This window comes from Crinia signifera, chromosome 2 (assembly GCF_055691185.1).
Source record: "Crinia signifera chromosome 2, ASM5569118v1, whole genome shotgun sequence".
In the NCBI taxonomy this organism is placed as follows: domain Eukaryota; kingdom Metazoa; phylum Chordata; class Amphibia; order Anura; family Myobatrachidae; genus Crinia; species Crinia signifera.
The window spans coordinates 84,674,153-84,690,663 of record NC_139218.1 but is presented as its reverse complement, the minus strand read 5'-3'; the positions used below and the strand labels follow the sequence as shown (position 1 = coordinate 84,690,663).

Genomic DNA, 16,511 nt, shown 5'->3' with positions numbered 1-16,511 from the left:
TTAAATTGCAGTATATCAATTCTCCTTACACATTTCTATAAAAGCCTACCACCTTAACAGATTATGCATACTTCAGTCATGGCACTCCTTAGTCTTTGTATTTTGTATGTAGACTTATATCCAATTTAAGATGTTTTAAGTCCATAGTGTGCTCTATACTTTAGAAGCACTAAATAAAATGTAGGGAAAAAAAATGAAATAAAGTGTGCACTGGATAAAACTTGGTAAGTAATCCCTAGCCTGCAATTTTCATTGTTCTATTCTCCATATTAAGGCATGGAGACATTCTGAACCTCTGAAGGCCGCAGACCAGCAATTACAATTTAGTAATAATGCCCTAGACATAACAGCCAGTCTGCAAAGATGAAAAAAATAATAAAAAAAAACAGAAATGTATATATAAAATTGTGCCTCAATGTATTACTAAATTGAGTTAGCATTACCACTGGAACAATATATGCTCTATTTCCCATTATTTATGAAGCCCGGTCCTCTTCTTTCTTACCAATTACATCCCCTATCATTTCCAAAATCTACAAACTGTTTTCAATCAACAGATTTCTTTATTATAGAGTGCAGCAGGCGTGTTACTCCCTCTCTCCTATGTTCAATCCTTGATTGGACAAGCCGCTTTGAATTTAACATGGACTGTGATTGCACATATCAAATAGATTAAAACTGCCAATCACCCCTTGGAGAATCTCCTTTAGCTATAGTGTGGCTGAAGAGCAACCTGAGTGTATTTGCTTAGGGGCAAATGAAAGGGGATGAAATGTAGACATGGAAACTCTTATTTATTGCATTTTGATTACTTTTTAAACTACCCAGTAGCAGAACCTATGGCTATAATCACGACAAGTTAGAGCTGAAAAAGAATTTAGTACTTTAGGCCTAGTAACCCAATGTGAAAATAGATTAGGCATTTAAAGTATTGCATAATAGGTTACTGTCAAAATGTATTAGTACAAGACATTTTCATGAGCAGTTCTTAAACATACTTTTACTTTTATTTGTTTTTCAGTAGTGGTAACATCCTACAATGTATCGCCGTGGAAAGGTTTTTATTAACAAAAGTTATTTCTATGAGAAGTTAACAGTTTTGCTTAACAAAGTGACATTGAAAATCAATTTTAATGAAATATTAGCTACAATATCCATTAAATTACTGAACTCCACATCCTGTGGAGAGAAGACACTGATCGTTCTTCATCTATTTACCTCCACCATATTCATAGCACTGTGAGATCACAACTTTATTCAAGCTGATTGGTCCATCCTAACAGAAAGATGGCTGCTACACAGGTTCCTGAATTTATGGAACATTTTTAATGGAGAATTTATAGGCAGAGGCTGGTTTCTGCCCATATATTCATTGTTGAGGCATACCATGGCGTCACCATGGCGTGACAAAATGCTTCCATACTGAGAAAACCTAATCCTTAAAATATTGGAAATCATTTTTTTTACACTATTCACATCTTTGAAATAAATATATGAGAGTGCTTTAATAAGAAAAGTAACAAGATAACTAACTTGTATAAACGTTCTCTATTACATTCTAATTTCTCACCAGAAAAGAGCAGGTAGACCACTGCTTCTCCTCACAACCAATAGACTGCCTCATATCAATCATACAGAGGTGTTCACTTACAGCTTTGCAAACACTGTCTATAAGTTGCGGCATAGCATATATTTGCAATACAGTAGAAAGACAGGGGCAGCTCGAGTAGCAGTCCTATTGCTGCCCACTTTTACAGGGTGCCAGCACATATTGTTTAACAAAGATAACATGCTTGTACCCTCATTAACCATTGGTTTATAAGCAGAAGGGGGCAGTGGTCACAGCACACATGAATACGCACACTCCCTTTAATAACAGCAGTCAATCTGAGACCTAGGGCTGCGGGAGGCTGTGCTATACCATGATGAATCGCTATCCGAAGTTACCTCCTGCAGCAAAGCTCTAAGAGGAAACAGGTAGGGAGCACTGCCAGTGATCCGGATGGCAAAGGTCCACTGCAGGTAGTGCATTGAACCCAAACCTGTTTCCGTGAAATGATATGACCACTATACACCTCAACAAGTTGGCAATTAATTTAAGATGCTGATGTACCTTTTAGACACAGATAATTGATTACACTACACACCTTAATGTTTGACCATGTTGCTGCCAGCTATGCCTTCTTACAACTGAAGTTGGGGAATCAGGTGTCTATCTGCTCTGGTCTGGTGGAAAATTAGAATGCAATAGAACACAATACACACAAGAGAACTTGTTACCTTACTTATTGAACCACCCTCGTATTTATTGACTTTCATGCCGTTAACCATTATCTTGTAGTTGTGCAGATTTCTCAAAAGATATTGAGTCACCATGTCAACATGGTTCAACAAATCAACAGGCCCCAGACGGACATCCTCAGAATGTTGATATGCTCCAAATTTTGACCAGGCCAACCTGTAGTTTTCCAGCTGTTGTGAAACTACATGTCCCAGCATGCCCTAACAGAGTCTTGCTATTAGGGAATGCTAAATTTGTAACAGGGCTTGCTGAGTTGTGTAGTTTCACAACAGCTGTAGAGCCACAAGTTGGTCATACCTGATGTAGACATTCTCAGAATGCAAATGGTTAGGGGCCTCTGGTAAGGTTGGGCTATAGACTAAGTTAGTGGTAGGAATCAGGGTGGGTTTTCTTACAGACACGGCCTCAGTTTACTCCTATGACACATGACGGGTGTGCTATGACGTCTCGACTGCTGGGACTCAGACATAGTGGCGTGCACAATGAAGACCCTTGTGGACTTGCTGCACTCGCCATGCCGAAGACTCCTATTACTATTACTTCTATTATATTAGCTTAATTTTGGGATCCTGACTGTCGGGCTTTTAACAGTTGGGATTCCAATGACTTGTGTGTAATGGTTGTCTGAATTCTGACTGTCTAGAGGTCATTCTGCACCCGTCATATGACTGCCCAGACACAGAAGATACCGCCATTGTCATGAGGACCAAGTATGTAACTGTTAGGCCAGAAGGGAAGTATAGCTGACAGTATATCATGTCACCAGTGTATACTATTTAATGTTGAATAGGTTATTGTTGACATGCTAAGAACGTCTATATTTCAATCATGTTGACATATTTCTTATGCTGATATGCATTATCAACCATATATATTACACCTTTCTCAAAGATTTATGGTTATGAATTGCTACACTTATGATTACACTTTAATGACATTAAAAGAGGTAAAAACTCAAACCATTTAAAGTTTATTTTATAACAGGATGGTTTAGTCAGTCAGCACTGAGCAGTGGTTTTGGATGGACTTTATAAGACTTAATATTAGCACCCACAGAGCAGTAGCAGCCACATTTAAAATAAATAAATAAATAAAGGTAACCAAGTCCATTACTCTCTGTTGCAGCATTTTTATTAAATAGTAACAACATTCCACTTTAGCAATGTATTGTGTGGCAAGCTTAATTATCACACACAATTAATCAGATTTAATTATTTACTTGATTTTAACAATTCGGGAAAGTGATTATGGTCTTTTATTGCTACACAAATTTATATAAACATATCTTAAGGATTGTCCAGCTTTTAACCTGCAGAGCGGTGGACAGCCAGGGTTTCAAGGAGAACCCCAAAATGTTTAAATTAAGAGTCGATGTTGTTTTTTTCTTGCTAACTGATTACATTTTTTAATGTTAAAACTATAACAGGATTTAAGGCCCATACATTGTCTAAGATTCTCTTTTCCAATTTTGGGAGCAAATGACAATTGACAATTTGCTCCTAAACATGATGCTGCCTTCTATAGCAAATGTGTGAAAGCCACAGGACCGGTCATGGTGACTCTTGGGCTAATTTAACTGGTTCCAAATAGTATACAGTCTACAGTCTAGCAAAACCTGAACTAAAGATATCTCAAACCCAGCAATACTTGAACACTATCACTTTAAATGATTCGCCAAGTCTCTTTTTGTATGATTATACGTTTACTATTTAACAGTCAGCAGACTGCTGTACGATGTAATGGCGGGATGCAGTTAAAATCCCGGCGGTCGGGATCCCGGCGTTCAGAATCCCGACGCCGAAATCCCAACACATTCTCCCTCCGTGGGTGTCCACGACACCCTTGGAGGGAGAATAAATTAGTGTGCCGAGCGTAGCGAGGCACCGGGCCTGCTGCATGGCGAGCGCAGCGAGCCCGCAAGGGGGGGGCGATCCACGTCCCCCCCTTGTCGGCATTTCGGCGTCGGGATCCCGACCGCCGGGATTCAGTACTGAATCCGTAATGGCACTACAAAAAAAAAAAAAAAGAAGAAAAAAAAAAGGCTTCTTAGTAATGACCTGACTAATATTACCGACCACTAATAGAAAAACATGTAAGCTCTCAAACAGCAGTACCACCACTATTAGGTGAGGAAAGCAATCCTCACACAGCAGCAATCAATGTATGACTAATGCAACAATAAATGTAATATGGACTTATTCAGAGGATTACTGTTAAAATAGCGTTTGCTAATTTCATACACTAAAGATGTTAAAACCATTATGCCATCTCACTGCTAGGGGATAAAAACCATTGATAATCAATGAGCAAAGCATACTGTATATCATGAACGTCGTAGTAAAAAAACTGAAAGCGGAACCCAAATGGACAGAATCCCAAAAGATCCCACTGGTAAGCAGTGGTGTTAGGCTGTGGGGTTGGAGGATGGTTAGGCTGTGGGGGATAGATGCGCAGTTAGGCATAGAAGTAGGATTAAAATAACTACGGGATCCGTTTCGGTCAGGATTTTGTGGTCGCTCTTTTAACTGTTGCAATTCCAACTGCTGTGATTTCATACCAAACATAACAGAACTGGTCAGGACCATTATATGGAGAGTATAGTCTCAGGGAAAGAACCGCAGCAAAGTTAAAACTGAAATCCAAAATATAAAATAGAGGAAGAAATATAGAAATGCTAGTTACTAGCCCGTCAAAATGACGGCTGTGTGTTCCCGAATGGAGCAACACTTTAATTGCGCTGTCGGATGATATCTAGTGCCCGCCAACATGCACAATAAAATTGGTTTACCATGATTGCTGATTTCTGTCACGTGTTTGAGGAGACCGAGAGGAATTATAATCAGTTCACTATGGCCATACTTAGATGCACAACCCTTTTAATACCTTTGCTGATAGATTATAAACCTACGCAAGAATAGTTGGCTCAGACAATGTCCAAAGAAAGTAGCAACTAAAAATGAGATGTAACCATATTCATCAGGGAGCAAATAACCTATTACACATCAATTGTTGGTGACCTTTGGAGCCGTTCAAGGCAATCATACATAAATTGACAATGATGTGTAAGTGTATGGTATTTATACAGGACTAGAAACGTAATCAGCACAAATGGATACTCTCATTTCAATTTCAAATCACCAGGAACATGTTAGATAATTTTGGCTTTCCAAACCCAACATTCATTGGAGGTTTTACAAGGTTTTCCCAACTTCAGATTAGCTTATTGGCATGCACATGCTTTTTTTCTTGATTATTTGGACCATGTCCTTAAATCAGCAGTCCGGTATCTTAATACCACAGAGAGCCGACATTGAAAGGGCATTTGATTTGTGCCTTTTCTGTTAAACACTGCTAGGTAAACTGGACTACAATTTTTATTAGTATTTTTCAGTCTGTAGTAAGGCAGGGAAAATCATTGTGTATTATAGTGGGGATATACTGGACTCACAATGTTCACACTTTGCTGCAAATCTTTTGATTTGTGTAAAATTGTCAAGTAGGCTACTATACAGGTCTGCATCGCTACTTAATCCAGGCATGTCCAAACTATGGCCCTCCAGCTGTTGTGAAACTACACATCCCAGCATGCCTTGCAATCGTTTTAGCATTCCCTAATAGCAAAACTGTGGCAAGGCATGATGGGACTTGTAGTTTCACAACATCTGGAGGGCCATAGTTTGGACATGCCTGCCTTAATCAGTATATGTCTGGTTATTAAGATGTGTAGCTATGATATGTGTCAGTGTAAAGTGTAACACAATGTTGAAGATAAACAGGAGAAAAACAGGGCAACTATATACCTTCTAAAAGCCTTCTAAAAGGACTGCTATAAACACACAGTAATGAGTTAACATCTGCTGTATGCACAGCCTACTGAACCCCTTGTACGGATGTCCTATTGGTTTTAAATATTGCATTTTGCCCCTCTAAAAATCACTCTTTTGTAACAATATCAGTAAGTCTTCATGTGTCGAACATTGCCACGGTGACCTATTTTTTGTGTCAATCTTTTTGACCAGCCATCTGGATATATTTTCACATTGTTTATCTCAGTTTTTTACATCACACCACTTTTAGATTGTTCCTATGAACCGGAATACTGTACTGGAAGCTATGGCTCCTCAGCCCTGCCCCATGCCAATTGATATGCATGGTCTCAGCCCCGCCCCCCATTGCAGGCCACCACCATGCATGCACAACTTCACAGCCAACCTGACCTGAACTCTGGAATAGCAGATCAATCTGCAAAAAGCAGACCTCTATTAACGAACTCTATCTCCCAGTCTCTTAACCTTCACACTATCAGCGAAACCTGCATGACCTCCTCTAACTCCCCTGCTACCTCTCCAATGGAGGCTTTTCGTTCACCAATTCTGTCAGGCCAAGGTGGCAGAGTGGGTATCCTCCTAATCCTGGAACTACACCATTTTAATCATACCATCCAAACCTCACTTTCTCCACCTTTGAGGTTCACTCTATTTGTCTCTACTACCACATTCACTTCCATTTGGATGCCCTCTGGACCGGTTTGCTGCCTTGACACTGTGGATCATCGTTTCCCTCCACGACACCCAGACCATTAAGCCTCACTAGCATCATGCTTCCCCTTCTACCTCACTAATCGCTCCTTCTCAGTGTATGGCCTCTGGCTTCACCTAACTCCATTCCATCGTCCCTGTTGAGGTCCCCATAAGTCTACCCTAGGCCCCTTTCTCTTTTACCTATACACTCATAAGCTCCTTTGGCCTTCAATACCACCTCTATGTTGACAACACGCAACTATACCTCTTGCCTCGGTCCACACTCTGGTGTCCATCTGCCTCCCTAGCATTTCATCCTGGATGTCTGAGCAGTCCCTGAAGCTGAAGATGGACAAAACCAAGCTCTCTCCCCTATTTAGAGTCATCACTGCCCTTGAATACCTCTATCATTGTTAAACAAAACCTAAATCACCGTTGTTGTTCAACTCTGCTGCTTGGGCGCCACACTTGACTTCTCCCTCTCCTTCACTCCCCATATCCAATTGTTGGCTCAATCCTGTAGGTTAAAGCTAAGCAACATTGCTTGCATCATACAGTTCCTCTCCCAGAGTGCGACTAAATCTATTCACTCATTGGTCTTTTCACTGCCTGACTATTTCAACTGGTCTCCCATACTCCCATTTTGCGCCCCTCCAATTTGTTCTCAACTCCACACATTTATGTTTCTTTCCCACAGCTCCACTTCCACCAATCTACTTCAACAAAATCTTCACTGGCTGCCATTCCCCAACAGAATCCTCTTCAAACTCTTCACCCTCACACACAAGGCCTGCTACCTCCACTGCTCCCTACAACTCCAACCCTCTTCTTAACACTGGTCAGTGTATCCCATGTGCAAATCTAAGTTTTTTATTCACACTACGCATCTGTGACAGCTTAATGTGGGGATCCGCCGCCACGTGTGTACAATTGGTGTAACAAACACGAGCGGCCAGATCACTGCAACGATGAGAGCAAATACATCTGTATATAAGAAAGTGCTTCGCACTTTCGTAGATAGTTATACCAAACTATACCAAAAGCTGCAGGAAGGATGGAGAGGAGTGCCTGGTGAGTTTCAATGTTAATTGTTTATAATACACAAGCTCCAGACAAAAACTACCTTCCAATGTACAAGCCCAACACAATAAGAGTCAATCAAAGGTCACCTTTGATGGAAAAAAAAATGTTAAGAGTTGTGAAAGACATTAAAAAGGAGAAGATTAAATATAAATTTGCTTTACAACAGCAGAATTTACTTTAATATCAGATCTACTATACAATGGTATGAAAATACACTACTTTTAATACAAAGAGAAGATGAAGCACATTACTATCAGTGCGAGTAGGGTCATAGGGCAAAATGTTCCATAAAACCTGGGTAACTAACGGGTTAAAGAAATATTTCCTCAATAGAAAAATCTGTATATCTATTGTGTAAATAGAAATGTGGTGTCTGTCAGTCATATTTGTATGTCTTTAGTGATCACTCAGATTAAACGTCTGTTAAAAGATAAGTGGAGATACATATGTTATGTTTTATGTCAAAATAATTACATAATTATATTCAGAGCTAAATTATTTAAGATAGGAAAACATTCTGATACGCATTTGACAGTCAGAATCTTGGCAGGCACAAATCATCTTAACAAAGAACTTCCATTAACAAGTGTATTTACTTCATTTAAAAACCGTACACACGTATATGTATCTACCACAGGTATAATTCCCTGTGTTTGTTAAAAGGTGGTCATTTGTAACTTGAAACATGTTTTAGCACAATGGGTCCACACTTTGAGGCTGCCATATATTTATTTTATGCCTCTGTGTATTCCCCACTGACTGCCAGCCAGAGACTGCATGATCTTACCCAGAATCCTTTAGTTACCATTTATCTACACAAGAAACGCTAAAAAGTTGCAGGTTGGTTTAAAGGATGGAGATTTGTTCTATGCAATTAAGCCCTTTTAAAATCTTTCAATACCTGTATAACTAAATATGCATGTAGACTTGAAGTTACTATGGGGGAAAATATTTTTTTTTTTAGTGACACAAGTATGTTCCATCTTCATTAATGTCTAGTGTTTTATTCAGAGCAGAAATGTGCTCTGTGACCAAAACAAATCATTCCTCAAATCAATGCCTGTGCATATGAATCAGTGCAGTTTATACCTACTAGTTAGCTTTACATTTTTGTGAGAAAGCTTAAAAAAAAAAAGTAAAGCACCACTTTTTTTTTTTTTTATTATATACAGGGACTGTCCAGAAATTAGTGAGACAATTTTTTTTTCATGCCACGCAGAAGAAAAACATTGGTGGTGCTGTGGGGCAGGATGGGTATCTCAACTACACATTCCCTTCAGCGGCAGTTACCTTTACAGTGTACTGATTAAGCTGTAAAGAATTGTTCTTTTTTACCTAGGCTAAAGATTTGAGAAGGATGGCACCATCGAGAAACGATATGCAGTCAAGTTGTGGGCTAAACTTGGGAAATCAGGTAGGTTTGGCTCATGATCAAAAAGACAAGCGTGATAATTTCCTGCAAAAAGCACAGAGTAGCACACACCATAGTTGCCTCACCTCATAAAAAGGCCCAATGAGCAAATCAAATATTAAATCCATACTCCTTGCCTTTTTTGACTCCAAGCTAGTGGCCCACAATTAATTTCTACCTACCAGTAACACACTCATCACTGTGTATTTTACATGGAAGTGCTCAATCGGTTGAGAAACGGGTCCTCCGCATCCGCAAGGAGATCGAATCTACCTGGGTTCTCCATCACAACAATGCGTCAAGTTACACATCGCTGTAAGTGAGGGAGTTTTTTGGCCAAGCACAACATGACAATGCTGCTTCAACCATCCTACAGTCTGTATCTAGCTTGGCAGACATGCTGGCAAGTGTGTATCGATGCTCAAGGGTCATTCGTTGAAGATTATTAACCCTATGTATCTGAAAAATCAATAAATAGTTTTCCCAGATTTAGACTCATTACTTTCCAGACAGACCCTGTACAGGGCCGATGCTGAACAGTTTATTGCGATAGGCAAGATTTTAGCCAGTCAAGGCTCTGATTTCAATAAGAAGCGGATGCACTTGTTGCTTGCAGGAGATGCTTCCAGACGGTATTCTTTCAAAACTGCCAGAAACTAAGTAGCACAGTGCGCGCACACACACAAAGCAGTGATGCAAGCTGGGAGATATAAGGAGAATGAGCCCTTATGGCGGGCAGAACACATTGGGGTCACATCAGAGGCACATGTTTTGAGCTCTTCCAACCAGAGGTCAGGACAGCCTCTGGTGCCATGTTGCTACTCCTGATCCATTAATTTAGTGGCTGCTGCCCTGCCCATCCCCTCTGGGATCACCATAGTTTGCCTACGCCAAGGGCTTGCCCTGCATACACAATTCTATATACACACAAAGACCCAGAAATAAAATATATACATAAATGGTGGACCGATATACAGTACAGAGAAAATAATGATGGCAAAATAGTTGCTTTTTAAAGTTAAAAGGATGAGTTTAAGTAAAAAAACCATTATTTGGAGGAAAAACAAGAAATACCCGATAACACCTGAGGATATACACATGTTGTATAAATAATGCTTGGGTAAACTATATGTGAAACAGGTTTCACGGACTAGCTGTTTAATGGGAGGAATAATAATAATTTAAAAAAAACGGTACTTGTGTACTAGCACGGCGCCCACAATATTTGGTCGCATGACATATAAATCGCATCGCATGGCATACACCCGATGCACTGCGATGCAATTAAAATTGTATAAGCCCCCTATACGATGTTTAATTGTATAAGCTCCCTAATGGGGGCTTACAATGTTAAAATGCACCCCCACTATAAACGTGAACCTGAAGCGTGGCGAGTGCAGCGAGCCCGCGAGGGGCGGCGGTACGCGGTTTACGACCTTTTCATACCCGCACTATCCACGTCGGCGTTGAGTTGATTTTATATAGTGTGGCGAGCGCAGCCAGCCACCGAGCCCCACGAGGGGACGCGTATTACTTTACATGTATTCCTCGCGGGGCTCGCCACGATTCGGGCTCGGTGGCTCGCCACACTATATAAAATCAACTCAACTCCTCGCTGCGCTTGCCACGCTTCGGGTTGGCGTTGATAGTGGGGGTGCTTTTAACAAATTAAGCACCCAAAACGTTTAATTAACTTATAGGGGCCACTTTTAACATGGGAAAACCCATTAGGGTGCTTATACAATTTTAAATCGCATACCATTGTATATGCGATATAATGGCATACAATTCGATGGTATACAATTTAAAATTGTATACCATCGCATTGCATCACATGCCTTATGGTCTGCGATGCGATGGGCGCCGTGCTAGTACACTAGTACCAAAAAAAACACATTTAGAATAGGATATGTATACATTAATAAAAGACCGTCCTTCACTTTCAAATTCATTATGAATGTGGGAACAGTTTACATTTAATGAAAGCAATGTATTTTACAGTGCATACAATTAATTACATGGCATAAACATTTCTATTAGCTTCTTTAGTACTGCAGCTGTTAGAATGGCCAAGAAAAAAATTTAAGTACAAGGCACTCTGAAATGGCCCACGTTGTGCTGAATGCCCCAATAAAACATGATATAATGGGTTCATTCTTGAATCTGTGTTGAGTTTTTTGGACCTAATGTGTACACAAATCAAGCTATTGTATAAAACAAAAATCAATTGATTGCTCAGAAAGAGTTACAATATGTACAAAAACTACAGACTGCAAAGTTTCCAATATATTGGGTGCTATGTATAAAAGGGATATGGCCATTGGGTCACCAGCAAGTCATTAGGTCGACAACATTAGATTGACATGCAGGAAGGTCGACAGTCAAAATGTCAACATGGGGTTTTTCAGTTTTAGCTGCCAGGCAGTATTTCATGCTCTACCATCCACTAGGGCGTGGTGGGCGAATAAAATAGCCCGAAGCATGGAAAGCCATGTGAGGGGACATGGTGCACTTTAACCTGTGTCCATGTCGACATTTGGGTAAAAAAGAAAGTGAAAAACCCCATGTCGACCTTTTGACTGTCGACCTAACCCATGTCGACATAATGAATGTCAAACAACTTGCTGGTGACCACTTGATCCACACCCGTGTAAAAATCCAAGGTCCATATTAATGAAGAGCCATTTACACTTTTCTTTTCAGACTGAAAAAAACACTTTGCCTTTAGATACAAGTAAAAAATTTAACTGGATGACAATACTTAATACAAGTGAAACATTTTAATTAACAAAATTGATTAAACAAGGGCATTCTGGAGTTTTTATTTTAGTTTTTGTACATAATTTTTTTTTTTTTAATCAATTTAAAAATTTGGTCCTGGGGAAGCGTTCATTGCGAAGCGTACGCTGACCAACTACACACTCAGTGTGTCTAAAACCCCCCATTCCCTTCCCCACATACCTATGTAATATTTTGATCTGTACTGTTGCGCAAAACTCTGGTCAGCGGCTAACTCCGTGACCACGGGCAGGAAATGCGAATCTGGCGCCAGACCGAGCGTTTTCCTTGCACCGAACCAGCTGAGTGAACGAGGCAAGTGCACGCCTGCACACCTCGCATCTAGTTCACCAGCGCTCTGTGGAGTGGGTTATCGGCGGCTCCAGGGGCTGACTGCTGCACTGTAGCGGGACCGCTACCGGTGCATGTCGTGACTCACTGCTGTGCCCTGCTCCCCTGAATTACACGATATTGGGCTTACGTTTATACCTGTTATATACTGAATAAACGGCAGAGCAATATTATGGCTCTGACCATTAAAACATTAAAAAACAGGGAGCCCATTTCAATAGAGAGAATTCCACTCTTTTCTTCATTCAAAATTGTGATATAACAGTATTATAACGAGGGTTTAGGTGACGTAGGGTCACACTGAGTGAGGGGAAATCCCCCCTTTTTAATTTATGTTGTCATTTGTTTGTATGTGTGGTTTTATTTTGCAACTTTTTTAAATTGAAATTCAATAAATGTTATGTATTAAGAGTTAATTACTACTTAGGTGCACCAGCACAAGACACTCTTTTCTATCCCCTATTCTTGTATCCTATAAGTGTCAATGGTAGCACACCCTCATCTGTGTGACATTAATTGAAAACAATTGATATTTAAGAGGGTCCACCTCATTTTTACACACTCCTGATTATCCTGTGTGATTGACATAAATCTCTCTTCCACTATTGTCAAATATATAAATCTAACAAATGGAGAATTCCAAGCTATGTAGATATTATGTTTGGAAGTAAAGTGGTCTTCCTAAACTTTAATTCAATGGTTTCCAAACTGTGCCTATGCACCATGGGGTACCGTGAGTCTCTTGCATGGTTGCCCCAGTTGGTGGTACAGGCCCAAATCAAATATACTGTCAAAGGGATAGGAAAAACTAGTGCTAGCGACTGCCAATCAAAATACACGTGGACAATCAGAAGCAGAACTGTACTTCAACTACATCACTTATCCTGAGGATGACAGAAAAGCAAAATTAACTTGCATTTAATATTTACTACAATATATCCATAAAAACAACTTGCTAGATTGCTCAGCACACAACGCTGCACATCGCTGTGTGGTAAGCGATCTACCAGGGTCAGTGTTCTCTGCTGAAAACACTGGCTCCGAATGATTAATCAGCATGCTGGTTATTAATTGCCGGGAGATAGTGACTCACATGGATGCGCATCGCTATCGCCTCTACATACACATCGATGTAGGGGCATTTTCTGAGCAATGTAGTTCAATTACGTAATATCACTTAGAAAATACCTGTATATCCCTACATGTGTTGGGCCCATAGGGGCACCGTTAAAAAAAAATGATCGTACTATAAGGTGCCGACTCAAGAAAGTTTGCAAGTAACTGTTTTAAATGATACATCTCTTATGATCCTAAAGCCATCTACCGAATATCTCTGAACCAGCCCTTCCTTCTTACAGTAATACAATGATGGATCTCATGCAGTCTTACTTTTCTCCAGCTCTGAAACCACCTTCTCCAGTGCATAATCCCAGTCGAAGATGAAGCGGTAGAAACATAGCTGTGTGTACAAGGCCTTCTCTGGATACTGCAAAATAAATACAGGGAGTAAAAATAAATTAATGGAAATGGTGGTGCACACATAACCTTGTCAAATTAAGCAATACAAAGCAGGCATATAAGCAATTATTCATAACTGTTCCAGAAAAACTCAATTTTAGTTGGACACTAAGCACATACAGATGGTGTCGGGCTCCCTCTTGCTGGCAAATCGCCAGACTGTCTCCGCTGGCGATCCGCCAACAGCCCGGCGTCCATCTGACTGAAATTCACGCGCGTCTCAGTTTCCGGGCGGTGGGAACCCTGTCCGTCTCCGCTTCCGGGAGAGGGACAGGGTTAGGGGAGGCGGTGGGGACCCCGGGTGACCGCTGGCGGAAGGGGACGTGCGCGCGCGTCCCCTTTCGCAGAGCAGATGGCGATTCTGCCGCCATCCCCTGCAAAGACAACGCCGGCTCCATCTGTAGAATGAAGCATCATGGTCTTCCACACAGATTGAGCCATCCTCATCTAGCCCTTTAATATGATTAAGTGGGTTAGAGCTGTCGGACTTAATCCTATGGTAATCCCCCTACTGTATTGTTCTGTGTATTGTATCTGAGAACAATATGCCTTGGTTTACCATGGCGATCCAGAGAAGGCTAGCTGAAGAAGGCTCCATCTGTATGTTAATTGTATAATGTAACTCTGCCTTTTGTTATACATGTTTCAATAAACTGAAAATCCATAATGCCTTCTAAAAATGAATACAGATACATTGATAAAGTAATACAGACGTTAAAAACTTTTATAAAAAGTTTACAATACAATGGATAAGCAATAAGTATTTATTACTAAAAACTATTACTGAAAATATATTGCCTTAGGGGTTATCATCTTCTGATCTGGTACCCCGTCAGACAATAAAAATTACTACATGACCCCTGCATGTTAAATAATAATTTCACAATAGAAAGACGTTTGGAGGGGTGTGGTATATTAGCCCGACGGTCGGGATTCCGACAGTCAGTCAGACATCGGAATCCCGACTGCACAGCATGGGGAGCGCAATGAAGCCCCCTGCGGGCTCGCTGCGGGCATGGTGGCGAGTCTATGGGGGTCGTGGACCCCCACGAGGGAGCAGTCGAGATTCCGACGTCGGAGGAATGACTGTCGCAATCCCGACTGTCGGGGAGCCGTCCGGCACCCGTTTGGAGTTCCCGCCTTGCTTGTGTTTTTTTTTTTATATTTTCAAGCAAATGTTAAAAGTTTATGTTTCAATATGTGCCAATATTTCTCGACCGGAGAAATATCGGCACTCACCTATTCAATACTGCCATTAACGGCAGCATTAAAGGGTGTCTTGCCAGAAACTGCATCCACAGTCTTTCTGACACTCAGCCAAAACGTTGGATTTCCGACTGTCTAATCATACAAAAAAGGACTGGGGTTCGACAGTCATCATTCCATAATGAGAAGGCAGGAAAAGGCAGTGGAAGCGTTGGGAGGCAGCAAATGACAGGGAGAAGCAGTGTGACAATGTAGGAGAGGTTGAGGCAGTGGTAGGTAGGTAGAGGCCGCGGGTGACAGGGGGAGGGAGTGGGTGGTATATGGCAACAGGGGTGATGTGAGAGGGAGGCAAAGGGTGACTTAGGATGAGCAGAGGGAGGAATAGGATGATGGGGAGTCCCTCTCCACATCCTACTCTGTGTGATACCCTGTTCCCTCATCCAAATCCCCCCCCCCCCCTATCTTCATGCTCCCCAGCTGCTGCTTATCTGACGTTTCAGACTCCTTGGGGCACAGATAGAGATCAGAGAAGTCATTAGCCAGGCAGTGAGCCCATGCGGAGATGGTTGAGACCCACTTTGGGGACAGGACCAACTGTTTGAGAACCACTGCCTTAGTGTAAACCAGAAGCTCAGGGAGGACATGGAGAAAGTGATGCAAGATGTTAGCCACAGGCGTAGGGAAAAACTTGAGTAGGTAGGTGGCGCAAGGAGGTGAGGCCGACACAGATTACGGAGGAGGAGTATATCATCCCCTTGACCTTACTGGCTGAATGCTCTTAATCTAAGTATGTTGCCCTGGGCTGATGGAAAAGACATGGGATTCAACTACAACGACAGCAGTTGCACACTTGGACACCGCTAATTGATGGAAGACAGCCACCAAAAAAGTTAAAAATGATGGGGAGACACCTAATAGCTTGTCATTGGTATTTTCATCTAATCCTAACCTGACATCTTAAATACAGAAAAAAGGGGTGTATTCACAAAGACAGTGAACAGTCTCAATACATTTAAAGATAGATCACATCACATAGATGTGATCTATCTTGAAGATACTGAGTAATTCAGATGTCCCATAATCTGTGTCCTGGCCTCTGGATGCTACGCTTGTACACCTGAAGTGGTGCAGAGCACGCTGAGACAGCTAGAAGACAGTGCACTTCAGTTTAAGTTGACAGTGGTGAGGGCCAGAGGGTTCTGGATTCAGCAAGATGTCGAGAAGTGGACTAGCATAATATTATCATATATCACATTATATACAGAGAGTGGAGAAATAGATCATCCGCGGTGCCTAGCAGGAATGTGGGTAGAATGAAATATCGGCAGCAGGTGCAGCATCT

At 41.2% G+C, this 16,511-nt stretch overlaps 1 protein-coding gene across 1 annotated transcript in view; it reads right to left on the bottom strand.

Moving 5' to 3' along the window:
• The window catches only part of POLA1 (DNA polymerase alpha 1, catalytic subunit), a 332,356-nt gene that overhangs the window by 36,202 nt on the left and 279,643 nt on the right, over nucleotides 1–16,511 (bottom strand). The window contains exon 35 of the mRNA XM_083172524.1: nucleotides 13,835–13,931. Within this exon, the coding sequence (XP_083028650.1) occupies nucleotides 13,835–13,931 (97 nt within the window). The remainder of the gene's footprint in view (nucleotides 1–13,834; nucleotides 13,932–16,511) is intronic.